The sequence below is a fragment of the Phyllostomus hastatus genome, unplaced genomic scaffold (assembly GCF_019186645.2).
Source record: "Phyllostomus hastatus isolate PE091 unplaced genomic scaffold, TTU_PhHast_1.1 phas_contig_150, whole genome shotgun sequence".
NCBI lineage: Eukaryota > Metazoa > Chordata > Mammalia > Chiroptera > Phyllostomidae > Phyllostomus > Phyllostomus hastatus.
This window is the reverse complement of record NW_025333611.1, coordinates 2,024,436-2,049,302: the sequence shown is the minus strand read 5'-3', so window position 1 is coordinate 2,049,302 and position 24,867 is coordinate 2,024,436. Positions and strand designations below refer to the sequence as shown.

The 24,867-nt window shown below is 67.6% G+C and overlaps 1 protein-coding gene across 1 annotated transcript in view; it reads left to right on the top strand.

Moving 5' to 3' along the window:
• Nucleotides 1-24,606, top strand: part of RADIL (Rap associating with DIL domain) — a 39,273-nt gene extending 14,667 nt beyond the window's left edge. The window contains exons 3-15 of the mRNA XM_045824388.1: nucleotides 10,835-11,058; nucleotides 12,017-12,625; nucleotides 13,352-13,389; nucleotides 14,302-14,462; nucleotides 17,208-17,320; nucleotides 17,637-17,874; nucleotides 18,674-18,846; nucleotides 21,239-21,389; nucleotides 21,732-21,922; nucleotides 22,084-22,417; nucleotides 23,452-23,579; nucleotides 23,822-23,961; nucleotides 24,304-24,606. Of these exons, the coding sequence (XP_045680344.1) occupies nucleotides 10,835-11,058; nucleotides 12,017-12,625; nucleotides 13,352-13,389; nucleotides 14,302-14,462; nucleotides 17,208-17,320; nucleotides 17,637-17,874; nucleotides 18,674-18,846; nucleotides 21,239-21,389; nucleotides 21,732-21,922; nucleotides 22,084-22,417; nucleotides 23,452-23,579; nucleotides 23,822-23,961; nucleotides 24,304-24,409 (2,606 nt within the window). The 3' untranslated portion in view covers nucleotides 24,410-24,606. The remainder of the gene's footprint in view (nucleotides 1-10,834; nucleotides 11,059-12,016; nucleotides 12,626-13,351; nucleotides 13,390-14,301; nucleotides 14,463-17,207; nucleotides 17,321-17,636; nucleotides 17,875-18,673; nucleotides 18,847-21,238; nucleotides 21,390-21,731; nucleotides 21,923-22,083; nucleotides 22,418-23,451; nucleotides 23,580-23,821; nucleotides 23,962-24,303) is intronic.
• Nucleotides 24,607-24,867: the final 261 nt, after the last annotated feature.

Genomic DNA, 24,867 nt, shown 5'->3' with positions numbered 1-24,867 from the left:
CTAACACTTGGTCGGCTTTCTGCTCTTTCGTTTTACCCTACGAACAGCTGGGAATGCCTTTCTTTAAAACAGAAACCCTCGTGATTAAGCAGCAAACGTCCGTGTCCAGGGGACGTGGGTGGCAGCAGACGTGGGTGAGCGGCGCCGGCCTTCCGGAGTCGCACGCGGCACCGGGACAGGCTCTCCAGCGCGCCCGCTGCGGCTCCTCCCGCCACACACACGTCCGCATCACACTGCAATTCCCTGCACCCCGCTTTGTCCTTCTGGATTGATTTTTCCAGAGCTGAGATACAGTTTCTTTCCTTCTGGGCTCTTCAGTACTTGGGACTCTTTGGCAGCAGTACTTCCCGACGTCCGGTCCCCGGTGGTCCCGCCCCCCACAGCCTGTCCTGGGCAGTCGCCCCGCCCCCGCCCTGCAGTTGCGAGGCAGACGGGATGTGCGCAGTGCCCGTGCGGCCGCGGGGCCGCGGGGCCGCGGTGTCGGGCCGAAGTCGCCGGGCGGAGAGTGTGTTCATTGTGTTTGCGTGTTGTTTTGCTAAGCTGGAGATGGGGACCTTTTTAATTCTAGTTTTCATTATCCAAACATCAGACTACTTTTATATGACGTACGTAGTGTCTCGTGGCTGGAGTTTGCTTTGTCTTACCGTTTCTGTTCTCCTTGTGTTGTTCGAGCACTATTTTGAAAACAGATGGTGTATTTCTCCACTTAAAGCACAATAAAATGAACAGCAACGAAGTGAGTAAAGGGGGCTCAATCCGACATTAACAGTGTGGGTGTTCTCACAGTGTTCCGGAGGAGGGTAGGGGCGCCAATGAGCTGTTTTACTTCATTAAATCTAGAATTCATGTTATGATATTCGGGGAAATGATGAAAAGGCCAAAAGTTCACATCATGGAGGGTAAAAAGTGGAGTTTAAACACCTAGTTCAAAAGGAGCCGGGAGGGAAAGGGGCATAGGAAACGCAGCGTAGCAAGGAAACGCAGTGGACGACGGTGGAAACGAGACCGAACGCGCCTGTCACTGTGTGCAGTAAACGGGCCGACCTTCCTGGCCGACAGACCGTCAGAGCCCGTGGAAAAGGTGAGCCCGGCCGCGTGCTGTTTTATTTGCGAGAGACACACCCAGAGTGCGAGGCGTAAAAGCATGGCAAGGAGAAATGCTCGTGCAGAGAAGCTGTTCCGTGACAGCGTCACCCAAACGGAGTTCGAAGCGAAGGCGGCGGCTCGGAGCCGACGGGCCCCGCACGGGCCCCAGGAGGGAGGGCGCACCAGGGGAGCGGGCCGAGGGGAGGCTGGTGTGTGTGCACCTGGTCAGCCTCCACGCAGTGACAGCGGGGAGGCCAACAGAAGTTTCCGAAGGTGCCGTCGCCACACAGGACCGTGAAACAGCTCTGTCGTCAACGCTGTCGGAAAGGAAAGGGGGAGGGGGTCGGGAGCCCAGCGCTGGCCGGCGAACCTCTCCCGCGGCGGGCCGGGCAGTGCGCACCGCGGCTTGGACTCGTCACCCCCCCTCCCAGCTGGTGTCTGTCCTCCCTCATCTGTCGGATGTTTATGGTAGAGCCCCCACCTGACACCTGGGAATGCGTACTGTCCCGCACAAGCACTGGGCGTGTGCGAACGTTAACCCCTGCTAGCTCAGGAAGGAAGACAACTTCCCTCGGAGCGTCAGATTCACGGAACACGGTCTCTGACTGCAGAACGGCACGTCAGAGGGATGGCGAAGAAGGCGGAGAACTTTCCAGAAGGAGGCACAGGAAACGCTCGTACCACAGAGAAGGGGATTGATGGACAGTCTCCTCATCGTGTGAAATGACAGTGAGAGGGAGAGACAGGTCACGGGCGGGGAGAACACTTCGTAACACTTAAAACTGACGTCATTACTATCCAGATTACACTAAGGATGCCAAAAAAGCCTCGTTAGTAGTGAGGGAACTACAGGTGAAGACCGCGGAGATTTCCTACGAAGTTGAAGTTCACAGTGTGTGGTGAGTGCGAGAGCCGTGGGGATGCTGCTACGGCCATGAGGGGGGTGCAGGCTGCTCTGGCCGCTGGGAGCTTATCTGGTGACCGTGGATCGGCCCACAGCCCGTGCCCACTCGGGCTGCCAGCCGGTCTCCGCCACCACGCTGTGCAGCACTGGAGTGCTCCTTCTGACGGTCCCTTTGCAGCTCGAGGTGGCCATAGTCCACGGTCACCTGTGCAGCTGTGTCCAGAGCACCCCACACCCTGTGTGCCATGTAGATACGGCTGTCCCTGTGTGTCGTGGCCTGTGTGTCGTGGCCCGATTCAGACCTTCCCAGGCTCCCGGCATGTCTCATAACTGCGCGGAAGGTGAGGGGGAGGTGGGCGGGGAAGCCTGAGGGCGGACAGCTGTGTCAGCACGGGGCCGTGGGCTCATGGGGCGGGACCCCGGCGTGCTGGGGTGCCCGGGGGAAGAGCCCGCTGTCCCGCTGTGCAGGGTGGCCGGGGACAGGTCTGCCGCCAGGCCGTGAGAATAGCGCCGCACCCTCCCTCCCGGTTACGGAACAACGTCTGTGCATCTTCAGAACGCGAGCTGCACATAAAAATGAGGAGAGGGAAGGCCACTGACATGCCAGCGCCCGTAGACCACCGAGAACCGCCTCCCCGCACAGGAAAGGGGAGGAGACTCGTGCCGACAGCTGACCGAGCGGCGGTCAAGCGGCCCCCGAGTAACGTCCACCCGGCCGGGAAGCAGCAGAGCCGCGGTGCCGAAGCCCAGCTCGGTCACCCCGTCTGTCCGCTTGGCGCCGGCGTCCTGACTGCGGGGACCCGCCTGCCCTCTCCGTGCCAAGGACACGTGCGCTCCTAACTCAGCTCCTCGCGGGCGGGCGGGCGGGCTCTCCGAGGCGGGGGGTGGGGGGGGTGGGGGGCGCCCAGGGCTGGGATTTCCGCCCACACCACTCTTTCCCCCGGAAACTGCAAATGCTTTCCGGATGGAAGTGCTCAGAACGCTCCTACCTGTGGGCGAGCCCTCGCCAGGAGGCGCGGGGGAAGAATCCAGTCCCCAGCTCACTCTTACTGTCGGCAGAGTCCAGGTCCCTGGGGCCGCCGGACTTGGGCTGCGGCCCCCTACCCTGCCGGCAGCCTTCTGGGGTGCCCTTCCTCCCGCCCTCCCTCCGGGCCCTGTGCCCTCCGGCTCAGCGGGGCAGCAGCGCCCCCTCCTGCTGCAGAGCCGCCCCTCCCCTCCGCTTTTAGAGGCTCCTGAGCCTAAATGAGGCCCACCTGGGTCATGGGGACCCGCCCCCCCCAAGGTGGCTGAGTGAGATGAGTCACATCTGCCAAATCCTGTTTTGCCACATGGCAGAACACGCTGATGGCTCACACACTCGGGGAGGGGGTGATCTCCTGGCCCCAGTGACCGCCGTCTGCGACCATGCTGCCCCCCGCACCCCCGGCACCCCCCGCCACCTCCGGGTTCCCCGGTAGAGCCTCCTCCCTCGAGGGGGTCCGTTCAAGTCCAATCTCACCGCCCAAACACTCTGTCCGGTGAGGAGGGCCCTGGGTGTGACCCCCTCAGTGCAGCCCGTGGGCCTGGGGGCGGGATCTCCAGGTCCCAGCACAGGGGTGGGCGGGTGCAGGAGCCGGGCGGGCGCTCCGCTCCGGTCTCCAGGGAAAATGACTGTGAGGAGGGCGGTGGGCCCTGCCCTCTCCGCAGCGGCACGTGTGGGCCGTGGAAGCTCCCCACGGTGTCGCCCGCCAGGAGCCTCCTCGGGCCTGCGCTCTGTCCCTCCCGTGGAAGCTGGCACTGCTGCTTTCTGCTGCGTGATTCTCTCGGGGACCCGGGGCTGTACGTGGCCCCGGGCATTGGCTGCATTCCAGGAGGCCCCCTCCGCAGAGCCCACCTCGGCCGGTGGGCGGGAGGGCAGTGCTCTCCGCCCTTCCCGGGGCCTCTGGGTTGAGTAAGAAAACCTGCTGGAACACCCTCAGCCTCTTGGAAGGGTCTTCTGTGGCCGAGCACTTGACCTTTCGGTCTTTCCGGGGTGCAGGAGAGGGCTGCCCGGGACTCACTCGGCCTTTTCTCCCAGCCCAGCCACACCTCTTGGGGGGCCCTGACTCCAGTCTTTTGTCACCTGGAAGGGCAGCGAGCGTTCGAAGTCAGCCAGTCGGGCGCTCCTTCCTGCTCACCACCCGCTCGCTCTCAGTCCAGGCGGTGGGGGTGGGGGTGGGAGGGGTGGGGGGGGTTGAGGGGGTAGGGGGCGGTGCCTTCTGCCCTTCCCTGGAGACGGTTTCCTCAGCTGTGTTCGGTCCGAGGTCAGCACTCCCTCGGCGGCAGGGCCTCCCCCCGCAGCTCTGACACACGTCCCTCGCTTCCTCTGCGCTGTCCCCCGTCACCGTCACCGTCACCGGCACCGCAGCTCTCTGCAATCAGATTGCTGCAGACAGCTGTTCAGGGCAGCCGGGGCTCCCCGGGCGGGTCAGGGCCGTGCTGCTCACCCTCCCTTCCGAGCCCCTCCACCGCCGGCACCCTCTTCCCTGCCCACCTCCGTCCTCAGGGCCTGGGCACGGCCGTCCAGGCTCCGACCTGGTCCTCAGGGTCCTTCCAGCCTCCGCCCGCTGCCCGGCCCCAGGCGCCCCTTCTGGGGACACAGACTGGCCTCGTTCCTGTTGCTGTGCGACGACAGCCGGCCAGCATGTCCCGCATAGCTAGGGCACGAGCCAGCAGCCTGCGGCCCCCTCAGTTCCCGCGGCTCGGGAGCCTCGCCGGCTGCGGTCAGGCTGTGCGCCGGCCAGGGCCGCTTTCAAGGTCACGGGTCCCACCGTCGTCCCCGGGACTCTCTCCTAGGCTGCGGGCACGGAATTCTCCAAGTTTGCTCACAGCAACCAGGACTCACACGCATTCTTCACATGGCCCTGAAACGGCTGAAGTACTGCAGAGTCTCGTCCCCCTGCCCCAGGATAACACCAGTCTCACCTCTCAGCTGCTGCCTGGCTAAGAGTCCGCGGGAATGTAGGATGCTTCCCGGTTTCAAAGATGCTAGAATGTAAAAACAACGACAAACAAAACAGTGTCTCTAGGAACTGGTGAAATGCATACCACAAGCGTGTACACCGTCACTCATTTATTCACGTGGGAGCTTGAAAACCATGTCCATCTAAAAACTTCTACCTACTCCCCCAGACTCACACGTGTGCACAGTTAAAGCCCTGTTTTCTCAGTGACTCAAAACCCAAAACAAGCAAAACGCAGAGCTCCGAGGCCGCCCGGCCTCCCCCTCCCGGGCTTGCGCTCCCAGAGGGGATCCCTTTCAGCTGTGAGCCGTTCCTTTCTTGGCATTTAATTCCACATCTTAAAATAACCCACATCCTACTCTACTCGGTGTTTTAAATTTCGGCATTATCTGGTGACTTCCTGCTGGGGGACGTGGCTCTTCTCAGCCTCCCTCCATTAAACACCCAGCCCCCCGCCCCCACCCCCACCCCCACCCCCACCCTGTCCCAGACTCACCGTTTTGGTTAGATCAGTGGTCGGGGCTCACTTTTTTTTTCCCTTTTCTAAGAGAAGGAGAGAAACATGGATGTGCGAGAGATATATCAGTTGGTTGCCTCTCGCACGCCCCCAACTGCGGACCCGGCCTGTAACCCGGGCACGTGCCCTGACTGGGAATTGAACCAGCGACCTCTCAGTTCACAGGCCGGCGCTCAAGCCACGGAGCCACACCAGCTGGGGAGGGTTCACGTTTTGATGAGCAGGGCTAGCTCTCACACCTGAAGACCAGTGTATACAAAGAGTGCTGCTGCTACTTCTCGCTCGACTCTTAGTTTCTCTGCAATGAGCTATTGCCATTCGTGGTTGCTGGTTTGTTAGCTCTTTCCCTTGTACTCTGCACTGACTCAGTCTCCCCCCAATCTCTGCCATCATCTTACCCATCTCCACGATGCTCAGACAGATGGAGGGTGTGTTTTATCCGTTGCAGTGTTCTGGGGTCTTCTGCCTGCTTCGAGGGCTGGCTGCTCTGAGAACCCCCCGCCGCCGCCTCTCCCCAGGAGGACCCCCGGTTGTCCCTTCCCCCGAGGTCTAGGCCACGCTCTTGTTTGGGTGGAGAGTCTCCTCCGAGTGGCTTCCCGGGAAAGGGTACCCGGGAGTTAACGTCGCTTTAAACCGTGCGCGTCCCAGAAGACCTGTGTGCCGCCCTAACGCTTCGGTGACCGCCTGGCTGGGCATGGAGTTTAGAAGGAAAACAGTTTTCTCGCCCAGCACTGGGAAGGCCGGGTGCACTCCTTCAACCTCCGGTGCCCCGGGGGGCAGTTGCGGCCGAGCCGGCTCCCCAGCCTCCCTCGGAAACTCACGCGGCCTCTCCCCTCCGCCGCCGCCCGGGCCTCGCTCTGAAAACTCACCGTGTGCGTCTTGGTGCGTCCTCACCCTCGTGCTGGGCTTTCGGTTCTTTATTAAAAAAATTACGGTTGGACCCACGATCACATTTATGTTCCATTCTCCACAATCCTTGTTTCTATCCGGGCCGTTAAAGTGCGTCCCCTCGCCTCTTCCCGTCCGTCCTCTGCGCATCTCCCCCCGCCCCGCGGTGCGTCAGAGCGCCCCGTGCCCTCCCACCCAGCGCGTGGCCCTCGGTGCCGAAGGGCTGTCACCACTCCTCAGGGCGGGGGCACGGGGTCTCCTGGCTCTCCTGCTCCTCGGGTCCCAGGTCTCCTGGGCGGCCCTGTGTTTCTCTGGTGTTTCTTCTCTCCCACATTCTCTTCTTGGTCTTCGTGTTGCACTTTCAGGGCTGTTTCCTCAACTCTCCCTCCTCGCCTGAAATAGCGGGGGTGGGGGGGGCACTCACCTGAGAACCGTGGGGCTGGTCTGGGGGGGCGGGGGGCAGGGAGCCAGGGGGCTTCACCACGGTGGGGAAGGGGGAGCCCCGGGGCTGCCCCCCTGCCTGCCCGGGTCAGGGGTGAGAGCCGGCCTCGTGGCGGGCCCACGGGTGTCCGCAGGCGGCAGTGCCGGGTCTGTGCTCCCTCGGTCCCCCGTCAGGAAAGGCTCAGTGCACCTCAGGGACCAGATGCGGCCTTGGGTTTCAGCGGAGGAAAACCCTGGTCTCGCCGCACTGCCCAGCCCCCGAAGGCTCCGCCTCCACCTTCGACTGACAAACGGCTTAAGCATTTTATCTCCTCAGCTTACCCATTATCTTAATTAGGTTATTAGTTCCTTCTGGAGAGGGGATGCTATTCCCTGATTAAGACTCTGAGTGGTAGGAGGCGTTCCAAGTGCTCCGGTGGAAACAATGCCCCTCAGTACTTGAAAATGCGATTCCCCACGTTGCTCAGTTAGGCAGGCCCGTGGGGGGCGGGGGGGGGATGTGGAAAACGAGGAAAGTAGAAATGGGAGTAGAAACCACTCGCACGTCGTCTCCGCAGACGGCCGCCATCAGCCTCTGGCGCCCCTAGGTCTTGGTCCTGTCTCCGTGTCTCGTGGATTTCCTTCCACGCTAAACTGACCCACGCGCACGGTTACGTGGCCCCCGCTTTTTGTTCCTCGTTTTCCTTCGCGTGTTTGTTTCCTCGCACCGTGAGCACCCTTTGCGGTGCCCGAGAGCGTGCGTCCCCAACCATGTCCCTCCTGGCTTTTTAGACCATTTCCCACTTTTCTCTGTTTATAAATAATGCCTATCATACCAAACAGTCTTGCACAGAAATGTCGGGTTCCTTTTTTATTATTTCTGCGGGACATTAACTTAAAAGAGGAATTCCTTTGTGCAAGGATGGAGACAGTTTAGATATGGATGTATTTATATCTTAGTATTGATGCGGTTGGCAGTACCTTGACCGCTGTTTTTACAGCTGGGGGCGCACCACGTCCAGCTTCCAGTCTCACCAGCAGTTTTGGAGACGGGGGACTCTCTTCATCCCGGTACTGTGTGATTCTGTCATTAAAAATCTGTCCCAGTTGATGCCCTGGCTGGCGTAGCTCAGTGGATTGAGCGTGGGCTGCAAACCAAAGCATCGCAGGTTCGATTCCCAGTCAGGGCACATGCCTGGGTTGCAGGCCATGACCCCCACCAATCGCACATTGATGTCTCTCTCTCTTTCTCCCTCCCTTCCCTCTCTAAAAATAAATAAATAAAAAATAAAATCTTAAAAAAAATCTCTGCCAGTTGGACAGGCGGGAGACATATCTCATTGCTTTGATGAGATATGTGTTCCCTTTACTATTTGTGAGTTGTGTTTCTTTTTTTTTTAATCTTCACCGAGGACATGCTTATCAATTTTAGAGTGAGGGGCAGGAAGAGAGTGAGAGGGGGAGAAATAGTCACCTCTCACACACACGCCGCCCGAGGTTCAAACCTGCAACCTTGGTTTGTGCCCGAATCTGGAGTCGAACCCGCGACCTTTACAGCCAGGGCAGGTTGAACCGGTTATACTTCTCATTCTGTGCCCCTGCTTGCCGCGTCTTCACCCTGCAACGCTTCGGGCGCTGGAGGAGCGACGCGGGGCAGCGTCCTGGGTTGCCGTGCGCCGAGGCCCCGCTGAGAGCCACGGTGCCGTCGGTGGCGCGGTGCTGGGGCACTTCGCTCCCTGTGGGTTTCAGGACTCTCCCCCGGGCCCGTGCAGCCGGCCCGTGTTCCCTGGGAGGGAAGTTCCTGGGGCAGCCACGGCGACAGCCAGGGTCCAGTCGTCAGCCACCGGCCGCCGCCCTGGCTCTGGGGCCGCCGCCGGCCGAAGGGCCCGTGAGCCGCAGAAACGGCCCGAGCTGTATGCGGGCGGTTTCGCAGCCTTCAGCCCCGGGCGGGCGGCGGAAGCAGACGGGCCGGTACACCCACAGGTTGGATTTATTGTCCTGGTCGGTGACGTCCAGGAAAAGAGCTGTTTTCCTTTCCAGCGCTGCCCCCGAAGCCAGCGCCGAGCCCAGCCCGGGGCTCGCGGGACAGTCACCGGCCGTCTTCAGCATGGCTTCGCCGCCCCTCCCGTGCACAGAGGCCTCTCCTCCGCCAGCAGCGGGGCCCTGGGCTCCGACTTCTCGCGGGGGAGGAGGGAGGGTGGCACGTGAAGAGCCGAGTGACCGGGGTGCCACTCCCCCCTGCAGGAGGGTGTGGCCCAGCGGAAAAGGAGCCGTGGATTCCCGCCTCAGCCTGGCCCTTGGGGGTGTGACTCTGGGCCGGGAGGCCGCAGCGCTGGGGGAGCGACGCTCTGCGGGGCCCACGTGGGCGGGAGCCCCGCGCCTCTGCCCCCCCTGGCGGCGCCGCCTCCTGGGGGCGGGGCCTCTTCCCGGCTCCCGCGCCAGAGACTGCGCGCTCCAGAGCGTCGGGACTGCGCCTCCCCCCCCTCCCCCGATTCCTTAGAACACAAAGAATGATGTATATTTATTTAGAGTTTCTAAAAATAAAATGAGTGAAGCACACAACAAAGTCACATACAGAATACATCTTACTGTGGCTCCTCGGCCCCGGCCCTTCGACGCTGGGGCGGCCGCCCCAGGACCCTCCGAGGAGCCCTGGGCGCGGCCTCGGCAACTGCCCCGGCGGCTCTGAGCGCGGCCAGGGCTGAGCACCGCTGCTGTGGGCACCGGGGTCAGAGACGCGGGCCCTGGGCCCTGGGGGGCGGGACCCCAGCCGCGGGAGTGGGGTCCAGCGGCCGCAGCCCCAGGCCACACCAGCCTCAGTCCGTCTGGCCTCGTCTGGCCGCTGGGAGCCCCTGGGGATCTAGGAGGGAGGGGGTCTTCTCGGGCAGCGTGGCTGCCGGGAGCCCCAGGGCCTCCAGAAGGGTGGGCGGGGGCACATGCCGCCCTGCAGCGCTGTCCCTGGTGCAGGACAGGCTTGGGCGCGAGGACGTCATGTGGTGTGGCCCCGTGTTTGCGCAGTGGTGCCGGAGCCCTGGGGCCTGCCCTTCTCGGGAGAGTGGTGGGAGGACAGGGCCTGCTCCCCCTGCGTTCCCTGCTCCCCCTGCCCTGCCTGCTCCACCCAACCCGTCATTTCCCCCTGCCTGCTTCCTCTCCCCCTCCCCCCCCGCCCCACTCCCCCTGCCCCACCCCGCCCCACTCCCCCTGCCCCACCCCCCTCCCCCATGCCCCCACCTGCCCCTCCTGCTCCCACCTGGCCCTCTCCCGCCTCTGGGGCTCCCCTCCCGCTGGTGGCTGGCCTGCTCTGCAGCGGGCGGGGAGCGGCAGCTGCGCGCACTTGCACTGCGGCTCAGCCTCCTGCCTCCTGCAGCCCGGCCGCCGCGGGCTGCGGACCAGCGGGCTTCCTCCTGGGAGGGCAGGTCAATCGGAGTGCTTGCTGGCTCCGTCCAGCGCCCGGTAAGGCAGTGCCTGGGCCCCCCGCTCTCCTGCCCCACGCGGGTCCTCTGGCTTTGGTCCGGTTTCCTTTGGAGCGGTTGTAGGGAGGGATGCTGCGGGGGGGGGGGCGTGGGGGCGGGAGGAGGGGGCCCAGGGGGAAGGCGCCGGGGTCAGCAGGGACTGGTGCCCGTGGGTTCAGATGGCTTCGCAGCTTCCCGGCAGAATCGGTGCAAAAGGGCACTTCTAGGACGGATGAGACTGTCTTTCCTGGGGTGCGTTTGTGTGTGCGTGTGTTTCTGCATGCGTGGTTTGTGTGTGCGCGTGTGTACGTGTGCTCTGACTGGGCACGGCCTTGGGAAGGAGCCGCGAGCTGCCCTAGGCGACCGCCGCCTCAGGGGGCTGCTTCTCGGCTTCCTCCGGGAGAACGGGGCCCAGGGGACAGCTCTCATCACATCAGTCACAGCACGCCGCGCGTGCACGGGAGCGCACACACATGGGAGAGCACGCACACGTGGGCCGGCAGCATGGGCCAGGTGCTGGGCAGGGCCCTGGGGTGAGGTGGGCCTCCACTGGCTCTGGCGGTTTACCCCGCGCCTCCCATTTCAGGGATAAACGCTCAAGCCCGGAGGCTGCAGCGGAGCCGCGCCAAGGGAACCCCAGCCCTGGCCTTGGAGGGTGCCCGGGGTCCCCCTGAGCCCCGGCTGCGCCGCTCGGCCAGCGAGACCAGCCTGAGCCCTGCCGCCGCCCAGGAGCCCGGCCCGGACGCCATGCGCTACTCCCTCTACGAGTCGCCCCATCTGCTCCTCCTGCAGGGCTACAGCCAGCAGCACGTGAGCCATGCCCCCACCCCGGCGCCTGCCCCCCCCCTGCACCCCCGGGCGCCTGAGCAGGAGGCTGGCAGGTGTCCCCAGAGTAAAGGCCTCCTGCCGGTGGCTAAGGCAGCCTGAGCTCCTGTCGCTCTGGCCATGGTGGGTGGTTGCGGTGGCGGCGGGGCGGCTGGTGTTGGGCCTGTCCCAGACTCTGGGGAAGGGCTCTTCCGCCCTCGGCTTCCAGAGCGTTCTCTGTCCAGCTCACGGGAGGAGGCCCAGGGAGCGGGCTCTGTGAGGAGGGTCACCCAGCTCCTCACTGCTCACCCCAGCGAGGTACTGGGCACCCTTCACAGGGGACTGTCTGTCACCGTCCTCACTGTGTCCCAGGCCGCTTCCTGCCCTGGCTTTGGGGGCCAGGGCTCAGGTCTGCGTCCTCTCCTGTGACAGCGGGTACCTGGTGGAGGGCTGCCCCCTCAGGGCACCGGGGGGGGCCCCCTGCCCCACCCTGGGGATGTGGAGGCTGGAAGGGCCTGGTCTGAGCCACGGCGCCTGGTGGCGTCCCCCCGACGTCTGGTTCACTCCTGTCCTCACTGAGTGCCCCCACCCCGAGCCAGCTGCAGGGCGCACTTGGTCACACAGGGGCTCTGGGGCTCGGGTCTGAGGCGGCCCTGCCCTGGCACAGAGCTGGGGCTGGGGCTCGGCCCGAGTCCACGTCCAGGCCGCCTGCATCTGGCCTCTCGCTCCTCACGCTGGGGCCTCCCCAGGTTTCTGGCCAGCTACTCGGCTGCCCCGGGAAAGCCCCTCCCAGGACGAGGTGGTCGCCCCATGGGGGACAGGCTGGGGCACGCAGCCAGCTGGGGCAGGGGTGTCCCGGGACAGGGAGAGTCGGGGACAGCAGTCCTGGGTCCCAGGCATGGGCACCGTGGGCACTGCCGCTCGCCGGGCGGTGTACCCCCCTGAGTCGGGGTCTGCCTTCCAGGACAGCCTGGTGTACGTGCTCAACCGGGAGCGGCACACGGTGGGCCAGAGGACGCCCTCCAGCAAGCCCAGCATCAGCCTCTCGGCCCCCGACATCCTGCCCCTGCACTGCACCCTCCGCCGGCTGCAGCCCTCGGGCCGAGAGCGGCCCCGCGGCCTGCTGGTCCTGGAGCCCATCCCTGGGGCTCCCGTCGCGGTCAACTTCTCGGAGGTGGGCGGCCAGACGGTGGCGCTGCGCCACGGGGACCTGCTGTCCCTGGGCCTCTACTACCTGCTGCTCTTCAAGGACCCGGCGCAGGCCCAGCCGCTGCCCGCGCAGGCCCTGGCCCGCCTGCGGGCCCTGCCGCACAGCTGCAGGATGTGCGGGGCCCCGCTGCGGGCCCCGGGCGCCCCCCGGCCCCGGCCGCTGCGCCTGGAGTTCGAGCCCGAGGCGGAGGACGCGCTGCTGCGGCGCATCATGACGCTGATCGAGCCGGGCGGCGACGACCACAAGCTGACGCCCGCCTTCCTGCTCTGCCTGTGCGTCCAGCACGCGGCCACGCGCCTCCCACAGGGCTCCTTCGGGCCACTGCTGCTCAAGATCGCCCGGATGATCCGCGAGACCGTCTGGGTCAGTCTCCGCCGCCGCGGCCTCGGGTGGGGGCGGGGGGCGCGGGGGGTGCTGAGGCCGTCCTCTGGCCGCCAGCCAGCCAGCCTCCCGGGGCCGTCCACACAGCCCCGTAGCGCGGGGCGCCCCTGGGCCGCGGCTGTGTGAGCTCCGGCCCGTGTCCTCCCTGCCGGGAGCAGGTGGGCCCCTGCCGACACCCCAGGGCAGGGCCCTTGTCAGATTGGGGTCGGGGCCCAGGGCCGAGGGTCAGCCTCTGTGCGCGGCCAACCTGCCCTGCGGGACCAGGCTCCCAGACCGCAGCCCGAACAGCACGGGGCACTGAGCACCCCAGGCCCCACCCACTGCACTCCTGTCCCGGACAGCGGCGCCCTTGCGGGGTGGAACCTGAGCCCCCGTGGGGACGCGTAGATGCCTCTGCGAGGACGCAGGCACAGAGTCACCGGCCCCTTCACGGGGGTGACATGTGTGACGAGAGGGCCAGCAGAGCCTGGCCTTTGTGAGCGTTCGGCCGCCCCGCACGTCTCTGAGAGGGTCAGGTGCTGTGTGAGCTGGATGGCCGTGAGACCATCCCGCGGCGATGTCCTGCGGTGGCTCGGAGAGACCGCAGCCCGAGGGGACACTGCGCGGCCCGTGTTCTCCTGTGGACGCCGTCCGCCCGTCCCCCGCATCTGCTGGCGCTCTCCCTGCGGTTTCCTGTTGTTCTCACCTCCTTTTCCTTTGCGGCTGCAGGAGAAAACCAAAGAGCTAGCGGAGAAGCAGGCGCACCTGTGAGTATTCCCGCCACTGTCCCCGCCCCTTTGCGCTCGTCCCGGTTCCCACGGAGCGGCACCCACGGGGCGCAGACGCCGCTGGGTGGGCACTGCGCCCTGCCACACTGTCCTTCCGTCTCCGGGGGCCACTGTGACCTCTCTGGTCGCCGCCCGGGAAGCGCTGTGTCTGCGAGGTTTCCCGAGCGTCGTGCACGGGGCAGACGGGCCGGCCCCCTCGGAAGCCTGTGTCCTCCCCCCACACACCCTCGTGGGCCCTGGCAGAGAGGATTGCCCCCCGGGGACGACCACAGCCCCGACGGGGCGAGGGCCTCCCCACGTCTGCCTTCACCCGTTTCTATCTCACGCACCCCGGGGCCTGGAAAACCGTGACAGTAAAGACATGTGTGTCCCGTGACCCCCCGTCCCCATCTTGAGGGGACACCATGGAGAAGTGTCTCCGTGTGGAGGGCAGGGGCCGTGCCCTGAGGCCGTGCTGTGAGCACGGAGGTTGGAGGCAACCCGCACGTCCGATGCTTAGCAGGCGACAGACACGGAGGACGGCGGGGCCCACCCTGCCCCAGTCAGGCCCCCCAGGGCCTCCTCGTCCTCCAGGACCCCGGGCACCCTGTCACCAGGGCCCCTGATCCGGGCACCCCCGAGTGCACACCCACTTGCACACCCACCCTACTAACAACACGGGCCGGCGGGAGATCGGCCGGCTTAGCTGGGAGCCCTTCCCGCGGCGGTCTGTGGGCGAGCCTCCGGCGGTTGGCACCAGACAGATTCCGCAGCCTCCTCCCACTGCCCGGCCACGCGGTGGGGGGGGGAGTGTGGGCTGCCGCGGCGTGGCTGCGCTGGCGCCCCCCTGAGATGAGTGGGCCCTGGGCGAAGGGGCTCCCCGCGTCACCGCCCGCCTCCCTGTCCCGGCAGCCAGGAGCCCCCGTCCCCGGCCAGCTTCAGCCTGGCGGGCCTGCTCCCCGACCTGCGGCACATCCTGGTGTGGATGGCCAACGCCATCGAGCTGCTCTACTTCGTCCAGCAGCAGGGCCCCGTCTACATGCAGAGCCTGGAGCAGGAGCTGGACGTCACAGGTGGGGCCCGTGTGGCCGCTGGGGGGCCCGGCCAACTCGCAGCAGGGGCAGGCTCAGGGCGGGGCTTCCTCTGAGCGGAGGCGACGCTGACCTTTGGGCTCACCGGGTACCTGTCCGCGGCGCGTCGGCGCTCTGCTCCCGTCGTTTCACAGGCCGTCCCACTGTTCTGCCTGGGGGGCCTGGGGACGCCGGTCACTCGTGGGCATCCGTGGAGGGAACGCAGCACAAGGGCCCCGAGCCATCGTCCCACGAGTCGCCCCGCCATCTCAGGAGGAAGGCAGATTGCCCAGGAGGCTGTAGGGCAGTGCGTGCGTGTGGCTTCAGGGCTCGGACGTGGGACGGGTGTGTGCCGAGTGCGGGACACTCTCAGCGAGAGAGTGACTGGCGGGGCCGTCCAGGAGGGCTTCGTGGGGGAGGCCCGAGTCGGCCTTCAGCAGGTGTGCGCCCGCCCGACAGGGGCTGTGCGGGGTCGGGAGAGGCGTGACGGCCCCTGGGACGGAGTCAGGAGGGAGCAGCAGGGCCGTCCTGTACTGGGAGTGGATGTGGCAGCTGAGCCCCCAGGGGCAGGGGCCACGGCCGTGCGTGGACGAACTCGGTTGCGTCCACACGGCCTCTTGCGCCGCGGTGGCAAAGACGCAGCCTCCCACGACCTTCCCTCCTGTTTTCGGGACCTCGGCTGGTCCCAGGGCGTGGCCCTCGGGGCTGGGAGGGAAGGCAGGCCGCAGGAAGCAGGTGGGGGGGGGGGGGGGCGGGTGTTGCCGGGGCTCTGCTTGGGCGGGGTCAGCTGGACGCCGGCCTGTGCTCAGCTGCATCCGTCTCCCGGGAGGAAAGAATCCCACGGAACAGCCCGCAGGCCTGCGGCTCCAGCCCATTTCCCCGAGGGGCGGGGGGGCTGTGAGAGGTGGCACCCCCCCTGGACAGGGCCGCTGCCCGCTCTGTACGCCAGGCCTGCGTCCGAGGTGCCTGTTGTCCAGCTCCCCTGCCCGGGGCACGGGCACCCACCCTGCCGGGTCTGCGGAGCCAGGGCGCCTCCTGCGAGGCCTCGAGTCCCCTCCCTCTCCAGACCCCCGAGTCCCCTCGAAAGCCCCCAGACCCCGGGGCCAGTGTTGCTGCGGCTGCTGAGGGGCGAGGCTCTGCTGCACTCGGCTTGGCCAGCGAGCGCTGGGGCCTCTGGCCTGTCTCCACACGCACGTGGTCCTGAGCCATGCTGGGAGCTGGGGCGTGTGCTCAGGGAGCCCCATTAATCCTGGTCCCCCACTCGTGACTTCAGGCCCAGTGCACACGGGAGGGTCGCCTCTTGGAGGGGCGGCAGTCCGGGGGCCCGTCTGCGTGGCTGAGCGTGCCGCGCGGGCACCCGCACTCGGCTGGTTTTCCTGGGAAGGTGGCACTGCTCACTGGGCGGCTGCCTCCGGTCTCAGGAGGGAGGTTTTTCTGGTCGGGGAGCCTGGAGGCCATGTCGCCCAGTGGGTGCTGGGAGAGGGTCCCGCCTCCGTCAACCCCGGGGCCACGCCGGCGGCGGGGAGGCTGCAGCAGGAGCTGAGCGGCGCAGAGACCGTGCACGGTGCAGGCGCTGGAGAGCTCAGAGGAAAAACCCCGTCAGCTGGAGGGCGAGGGGAGGCCAGGGCCAGCGCGAGGGCTCCCGACCTTCGGGCAGGAAGTGTCTGTGGGAAGAATTCTACAGCCAGAGATGTCACGTCCCGAGAGCTGGAAAAACCGCTTTTCGTTCCCCGCACTTTTGTCCGAAGCTCTCACCCAGGAGCCCTCGTGTGCGCGTGCGTGCGGGCGGAGGAGAGGGTGGCCCGGCCAAGGGTGGGGGTTGGTTCTATCCGTTTAAAGTCCCCCCGTCAGTCTCTGAGGTCCTGTCTCAGCCTCTGCAGCTTGTGGGCCCTCAGGTGCTGGGCCTTGGGAGCCAGCACGGGAGGGAGGGAGGGAGGAGGGGAGGCGGCAGGCAAAGGCTCGAAAAGGCTCGGTGGGTGTCGGCTCCGTTGGAAGCCCCAGCCTCGCAGGGGAGGTGTTCCAGGAGGTTTTACATGACGTCAGAGGGGCCCTGGGGGCACCTGCCGGGAGCCTGCCCTGCTGTGCGCAGTGGGACCCCACTGGCCCTCTTCCTGCCGTCTCCGCCCGCCAGGGCCCCAGGCCCACAGGAGGGTGTCGGTCTGCTTTTGGCCAAACAGCCCCACAGCAGGCCCGCGGGTTGGCGCCCGGCCCCACAGCCCAGCCCCTGCGCTGGGAGGCCGTGCAGCGGGGCTTCCCGGCCGCGTCTGTGCGTCTGGTCCGTGTGTGCGCAGGCAGGCGTCTGGCTTCCCGGCCCAGGCGGTTCCTGGGGAGTGAGCCTGCCGTGGGCCGAGGGGCGGGAGCCCCGCTCCAAGGGGAAGAGCCTTGAACAGCGAGACAGGGAAACAGCGGCTGTCCAGATGTTGGCGGGGCGGGGCTTGTCCAGCAGTGAGGAGGCGGGTCTGTGCTCCAGGGGCGGGGCTTGTCCAGCAGTGGGGAGGCGGGTCTGTGCTCCAGGGGCGGGGCTTGTCCAGCAGTCAGGGGACGGGTCAGTGCTCCAGGGAGGCCCGGCAGACCCAGAGCCGCCCTCCAGCCCTTCCAGCCCTGAGCAGAGCTTCTTCCGCGATCGCGGGGCCGAGCTGCCTGTGCAGCACAGGGCAGCGGCGGGTGGGCGGGCAGACCAGCGTCTCACCCCGCTCCCAAGGAGGCCTGGCCGGCCCCTCGCTCACCCGGCGCCTCCGTCCCCCGCAGGCTCGAAGGAGTCCCTGTTCTCCTGCGCACTGTCGGCCAGCGAGGAGGCCATGGCGGAGCTGGAGGAGGTGGTGCTGTACGCCTTCCAGCAGTGCGTGTACTACGTCTCCAAGGTGCAGCGCGCCTGCCCCTCTGGGTGTGCCGGGGGCCTGGAGGGAGCCACACACTTTCCCCTCGCCCCGCCCCAGAGGGTGGCAGCCCCATGCCGGTCCTCCCCGCCCCCTGAAGACGCTCAGGGGTCTGCGGGGCCCTTTGCTGGACCTCCTGTGTGCCTTCCGTGGTCTCCTGCCCCTTTCAAGGAGCCTGCACAGAGCCCCTCCACCCCCAGGCAGCTGCCCTGGGAGCCCCGGGGCTCGCCGCCATCACAAAAGCCCCGGGGCCAGTGCCCCAGCCCTGCCAACCACTGCCGTGTCCCCCTCTTGCCCCCAGTCCCTGTACGTCTGCCTCCCAGCCCTGCTGGAGTGCCCCCCCTTCCAGACGGAGCCCCGGGAGAGCTGGTGCCCGGCCCCCCAGCTGCCCGAGGAGCTGCGCCGCGTGGTGGCCGTCTACCAGAGCACGCTGGACCTCCTGCAGCAGTCCCAGGTGCACCCCGAGGTCGCCGCGCAGGTGCTGGCCTACCTGTTCTTCTTCTCCAGCACGCTGCTCTTCAACCAGCTGCTGGACAAGGGTGAGGGCCGGGCCGGGCCTCGGGCGTCCTCCCGGAGGTGGCGAGCTGGGCCCTCGTGCCGGCTCCCGAGGATGCTGGGCGCTGGGCGGTGGCCAGGGCGTTCCCGGCCACAGGGGTCCATGCTGGGTCCGTGCTGGGTCCGTGGGGGCCCAGGCAGAGGCCCATGGAGTAGGGATGTTGTAGAGCACGTCCCCCTAGGGACAGAAGCTCGGCCAGTGTCAGCGCAGGGCCCCTAGGGCCTCTCCTGGCCCCCACAGTCTGCACAGCCCCTGTGGGGGAAGAGGGAAGGGGCTCAGAGAAGCGATGCGACCTTTGACCCCACCTCCCTGCCGCCCAAACCTGGCACTGCAGACATTACTGTCCTGCCCAGGGGCTCCGGGGCGCTGCTGGGGCATGGGCACATACATGCAGGGACGAGCCCCCAGCACATGCGTGTCATCGCCGTGGACTTCCCAGGCTGGGGCAGGGGCCACAGGGTGGGATCCGGGTGGGGGAGCAAGGGGGCTCGGCTGTGGCCTTGGACTTGTCCCCGCGCACTTGGGATTCGGTGGCTGTCATAGCCCCTCCCTGCCACCTTCAGCCCCGCCTCCCAGGCCTAAGCCCCACCCCACACTGGGGACCGGGGAGTGGGGCCTACCAGCAGGGGGGGTGCCCTAGAGCCCAGGTGAGGCCTCCCGTCTGTCCTTTGAGGCTTGGAGCAGGAGAGGACAGGCACAGGGCCAGCTGGGGCCTCGGGGGGCGGCCAGCGGACCTACTCTGGAGTAGCCGCCGGGGTCTCACGGCCCCGCCGCCTCCCCAGGCCCCTCTCTGAGTTGCTTTCACTGGCCCCGAGGCGTCCAGGCCTGTGCCCGCCTGCAGCAGCTCCTGGAGTGGACCAGAAGCGCCGGCTTCGGGGAGGCCGGGGAGCACTTCTTCCGGAAGCTCTCCTGCACCCTCAACCTGCTGGCCACACCCCGCGCCCAGCTCATCCAGGTAGGAGAGGCGTGGGGAGTCTGCGGGAGGGTTTGCGGGTGGGGGGCCCGGCTGCCGGGCCTCGGAGGCCCACGTGCAGAGCTGCCGCTGTCTGGGGGCAGGGAGCTCCCCGGTGTCCAAGTCCCTGACCCGCCGCGGCGGGGGCTGTGCCGAGGCGACCAGGGCTGAGAGCCCGAGTAATGGGGAGACTGCCCTGGGGCAGCCCACGGGCTTGGCGTGGCCACGCAAGTCCTTCAGAGTGGAAGAGGACCGGAGGAGAGACCAGAGACGGGACAGAGGGGAAAAGAGGGACCCGGCCCGCTGCGGCGGAGCCCGTGCCTTGGGCCAAGGACCGCGGTGGCCTCCGGGAGCCGGGGACGGCCCCCAGCGGGAGGCCGGCCAGAGACGTGGGCGGCCCTGCACCCGCGAGGGGCTACGCTCTGGCTGCGCGGATGGACAGGGCAGGCCCTGCCGGCCTGGGTTCTGGCCGGGTGCAGCCCCGGAACCGGCAGGCATGCGCCCCCGTTGCTCCAGCTGCTGAGTTATAGCCGTCGGGCAGCACAGCTGTGGGGACGAATTCGCCACCTCACCCCCCGCCCCACAGCTGCCGGCACAGCCGTCACAGATAACCCAATGAAGCTGGCCCAGCGGCGTTCCCCTCCTGCTGGCACAACCCAGCCGTGCCCCGGGAGGGGCCAGAACAGCGTCACAGGGCAGTCGGGGGAGGGGGGGCTGTGCGGGCCGAGTGGGCAGTGTGGCCAGCGCGGCATGAAGTTCCCAAGGGGACAGCGGACCTTCAGCTCGGGACGAAACCCAGAGCGGTCCGCCTCTGCCCAGGAAGCCTCGCGGGAGTGCCCGCCGCTGCTGCCGGTGACAGCGGCACGGCTGCTGCCTCCTGAGCGCCCACGAAACGTGGACGGCCTGGCAGGTGCCTCTCATTTCTGCCCCACGGCACATGGCCACGGGAGACCCACTGTGACCTCCGCCTCGTGACAGCCCAGCTGAGGTCACGCAGCCAGCGCGCCCTGAGCCAAGGCTCCAGGCCGGCCCGGGCGCCCCCCCGGTCTCCCAGCGGTCGCCGAGAGCCCGCCCCGTGCTGGGGCCCGCAGCCTCCCCAAGTGCCCTCACCAAAGCTGCTTCCCTGTGTTATGAGGGTGAAACACGATTCACTGGAGGAAAGTCAGGCCACGGGGACGTGTGGGTGGGGGCCGCAGGCTGAAGGCGGGACTAAACAGAAGCAAAGCGATGCCTCTGACCTACCTGAGCCGTTCGGACGGGGAGCCGGCGGTGGAAGTGAAAGGTGATGCTTTGGGAGCTGGAGGCAGAGCGTGCGTGGGCACCGCCTTCGCAGACCTGAGAAAAGTGACTCCGGAGACGCAGCCCCGTTCACCAAAAAGCTGCCGAGAGGCTCCGGAGTGGTGGGCCCCGGGTGCCTCTGGGAGCCTCGCGCAGGTGGGCCGCGGCGGAGCAGGCGCAGTGGGGCCTTCCCGGCAGGCAGGTGCGGCAGCTCAGGCTGCGCCTGCCCTGTGCTGGGGGCGCCGCACGGGGGCGTCTGCGTCCAGGCCCCGGAGAGCTCCTGCAGCTGCGGGGACCGAGGGCGGCAGAGGTGCAGAGAGGGACCCGTGGAGCTGCTGCTCTCCCCCTGGGGGCGTCCGCTTCACCTGGAGGCGGGGTCTGTGACCAAAGGTCTGGGCGTCGTCCGGCCGGGCCCCGGGCCGGGCTGGGGCAGAGAGACCCGACGGCCTCGGCCATCTCACGGGCTAGGGACACAGACGCAAGGTGTCGGAGGTGCCTGAAACGCTGGGCAGTTTCCCCTCGAGATGTCTGACACGGCTTGGAAGCCGCAGGGCACGGAGCAGGGGAGACGTGGACACTGAGCACGGGCTCCGGAGACCAGGCTGGGGCGGGACAGGTGGGAATGTGCCGGCTGCCGGGCCCGGGCGGTCGGCGACGGTGAACACCCGCGCGCCACACTCACGGGCGCAGCAACAGCAGCGCCGCCAGGTGCAACGATAGCCCGCGTGTGCGTCAGACGGCAGCGCAGGCCGCGGGCGAAGGTTGTGCGGCAGGAGGAGGAGCAGAGGGAGCCCGGCGCGAGTGGAAAGGGGGGACGGTGGAGGAGGACCGAGGCCAGCGGGACGGCAGACGGACGCGCGGCCGAGGGCAGCCAGAGGCTGAGCCGGCTCTCCGCAGAGCTACCTGAACGGTTGGGCGAATGCTGAATAAAAGCAGTGGGGCCAAGAATCGACTCTTCGAGAAACTCACTGAAAGTGGGGAAACGCAAGTTGCCAACATAAAGAATGCAGAAGGGGAATCACTCCGGTCCCACGTTAAAGATTAATTGTAATGATTCGGTCTCGGTGCGGTGGTGGGGGAACTGAAAGGACAGTAAGCGCGCCTCCTTGTCCCCCAGATGGGCTGGGCAGACCTGCGGGCCGCGTTCCCCGCCCTGAGCCCCGCGCAGCTGCACCGGCTCCTGACCCAGCAGCAGCTGGCCTCCGCCGTGGGCCCCATGAGCGCCTGGGAGCCGGCCGCCCAGGACTGCCCCGACGCCTTCCAGTCAGGTAGGCCCCTCCTTGGGCGGGACCACGCTGAGGGCAGAGCCCTCCTGCCGGCTGGAGGGCACCCACGTTTGAGTACAGAGGCCATGATGCACTCGGCGGTCTGGTCCTGGGTGCCGTGGGGGTGCGGTCAGCCTGGGCCGGGGGAGGCCAGGTGTCAGCTCAGGGCTGCAGGCTCGTGGGCCGGGCGGCTCCACTCCCAGGCGGGACCCGAGTGGTCTCCCCGGTCTGGGCTCCCCTCCGTGGTCCTCAGCAGGCCAGTCTGCCTGTTCCCCAGCCCCCCAGGGGCGGGAGGGGTGGGTGGCCTCCTGGGCCGGAGGCCAAGTGGTCCTGCCCCGCCTGCAGAGGACGTCCTGGAGTCCTACGAGAACCCCCCGCCCATCGTCTTGCCCAGTGAGGGCTTCCAGGTGGACCTGGAGGCGGGCTGCCCGGACGAGAGCGTCTACCAGCACCTGCTCTACCTGCGCCACTTCCTGTGGGGCCTGCAGAGCAGGCCCAGCCCGGGCGGCGGGGCCTCCCCGCCCCAGGGCCCTGAGGTACCGCTGAGCCGCTGGCCTGGGGCTCTGGCGGGGATGGCGGGGTGGACCCGGGGCCCGGCTGCTGGCCCTGGGAGAGCGGGAGGGACGGCCGGGGGCCGCTGCCTCCCCCACCGGGACAGGAGCTGGAGCTTGGTGCCTGAGCTCTTTCTCTCCCGCAGGGCCCGCACCACCCTGCCCCGGAGGGGCACCCCGAGGGCCAGAGCTGCCCCCTGGCTCCCCGGGGCCCCGGCAGGGGTGCTCTCGAAGGCGGCCCGGCACACCCTCTCCCCTCGCCCCGGGCTCCGCGGGCACAGGGCCCCCCAGAAAGGCAGCCAGGCCGGGGGAGCCGCGGGGGCCCCCCGCACACGGACTCCTCCTGCCTGCTCACGCCTCCCAGCACCCCGCTCGAGCCCGCGCTCCCCGACTGGCCCCACCCCGGCGGCTCCGGTGGGAAGGCGGCCCTGGACGGGAGGCGGGACGGACCAGGCGGCCTCCGAGGGGCGACGCCGGAAGGTGAGAGCTGCACCCCGCCTCCCACCTGCGCCAGCCCCAGGTGCTGGCGGCGTGTGCTCCGCCCCGGGCGCCCTGTCCCTGCCCGTGGACACCTGCGGCCCCAGGTGCCAGGACGCTCTGGGGGCCGCCGGGGGCCCTCGGAGCCGCTGCTTCACACGGGGCAGAGGAAGGGACCGCGCGGGCGTCGGGGCCGGGAGTCAGAGACGCAAGGGCCGGGGCCTGGGGCAGGGGGAGGGTCAGAGTGCGGGGAGGTGGGCTTGTGGGCACAGGCGTGAGCAGTGCCGGAGGCTGCAGGCCGTGAGGGCAGTGTGCCCCGCGCCCGCCCCCCGCCCCCCCCCGCCGGCAGCCAGGCCTGGCCCCAGGGGGATTTCCTCATGCGCCCTGACCCGAGTCCTGGGTGCTCCTGCGGAGCTTGGAGTGTGTCCCGAGAGCAGCAGTCGCCTGGGCGGTTGCTGAGGCTGGTCACCTGGGTGCGGGGTGAGGACGGGTGGGCACAACAACTGCCCTCGTGGAGAAAGCACAGGGCCCTCAGGGTGGGGAGTGGGGGCTCCAGGGACGGGAAGAACCCCGCTCTGTAGGGGGTGGACTCCGTGGTGGCCTTGTGCTGGGCCAGGAGCCTGAACTCCCCGTCAGCAGGGTCGGACACTCAGGGGAGGGACAGACGTGGGGTCACTACCTACAGGTGCGGCAGGAGAGGGAAGGGGGATCGGGAGGGGTCTGTGGATGGGGGGGGACAGGGGGTGTGGGAGACCGGGGTGTGCCCTCAGCAGAGCTCCACAGCCCCCTGGAAACAGCCGGTCTCTGAGAGAGGCTGGTGTCCTGGGACAGCTCCGGGGGTTCCCAGGTGCCCCTTCCAGGCACACAGGGGTGTCACCCACAAGTAGTCCCCGATCCCCCCACCCGACGGAGGTCCGGGAGCTCTTTTCCTCTGGAGAAGCAGCCGACCCGCTGTCCCAGGGTCCCGGACTCTGGGGACAGGTGCAGGCTGCCACAGGCCCTCACCTGCCCCTTCCCTTGCCCCCCCCACCCCCCAGGAGACCGCGTGGCTTCCGAGGACGAGTTCCCCCCGGCTCCCTCCAGCACCCACGACTTCTGCTCCGTCTTCCTGGTGGAGCTGGAGCGAGGCCCCTCCGGGCTGGGGATGGGGCTGATTGACGGGCTGGTGAGCGGTGCTGGGGCTCCGGGCCCTGGTGGGGGGAGCGGGGACCAGGGACGGGGACTGGGTGGGCGTCTCCCTGGAGTGGAGCATGAAGGGAGGGAGGGGGCTGTGCAGGAGCCCCCCCCCCCCCCGCCTGCTGTTGCTTCAGTCCCCAGGCCTCCGTGTCCGTCCTGGGCCTGGGTGGCCGTCGCTGGGCCGCCCTCCTGCCGGGGCCACGGAGCTCTGAGGCCTCTGTGTCCCCGCAGCACACGCCCCTGGGCGCCCCCGGCCTCTACGTCCAGACCCTGCTCCCGGGCAGCCCTGCAGCTGCCGACGGCCAGCTGTCGCTGGGGGACCGCATCCTGGAGGTGAACGGCAGCAGCCTGGCCGGGGTCAGCTACCTGAGGTACCCCCCCCACCACCCTGGACACTCACACCACAGCCTGGGCGGTGCAGCCACCAGGCGGCCCCGGGAGAGGTCTGCCTGCAGCAGGGGTCTGGCTCAGGCTGACCCTGAGAGGCCCTGTCATCGCCCCGCCCCCAGCTCTCTGTGGCCACCCCCCAACTCCCTCCCCTCTCTCCCATCAGAGGCCGAGCCCCTTGGGGTGGGGGTGGGCCCTCACGCAGCCCCGTGCCCTGGGGACCCCTGGGGAGGAGGCTTGGGTCCCCCTCTCTGGGCACCTCCAGGAGGTTCCGCTGCCCCTCCCTGGGAGCTGGTCGGCCCGTCCTCACCCCTCGCTGCTTCCAGAGCCGTGGACCTGATCCGCCACGGGGGGAAGAAGATGCGGTTCCTCGTGGCCAAGTCCGACGCGGAGACCGCCAAGAAGATCCGCTTCCGCTCGCCCCCGCCCTAGGGGCCCCGCGAGCCGCTCCCGAGGGCTCGGGTGCGCCCCCTTGAGGACACTGGCCGCCCCCACCCTGTGGATAATGTACATCTTAGTGTATATTTTATTTATACGACAGATGACACTAAGTTGTGATGTTTACTACAGAGCTTTTACGTTGGAAAATTTTAATGGAGATGAATAGGTTCAATAAACTATCTTTTGTATTCCTGGCAGTGCGAGGAGCCGGGGTGGGTGCCATGCTGGGCTCCCCCAGGGCCCAGGGGCTGCGGAGTGGGGGGCGGGGCCACCACAGGACGTAACCCCCCGCCAGCGAGTGCGGGAGAGACCCTGGGAGGATGCGGGGCATGGCGGCGGCAGAACGGCTTTAACTGACTGTCCGCCCTCCCCCCGCCTGGGAGCAGGGCGCCGCAGGGACGCCCTGGGCGGCCGGCCCCTGGGGAAGGGCGAGAGCCCCCGGCAGCGTG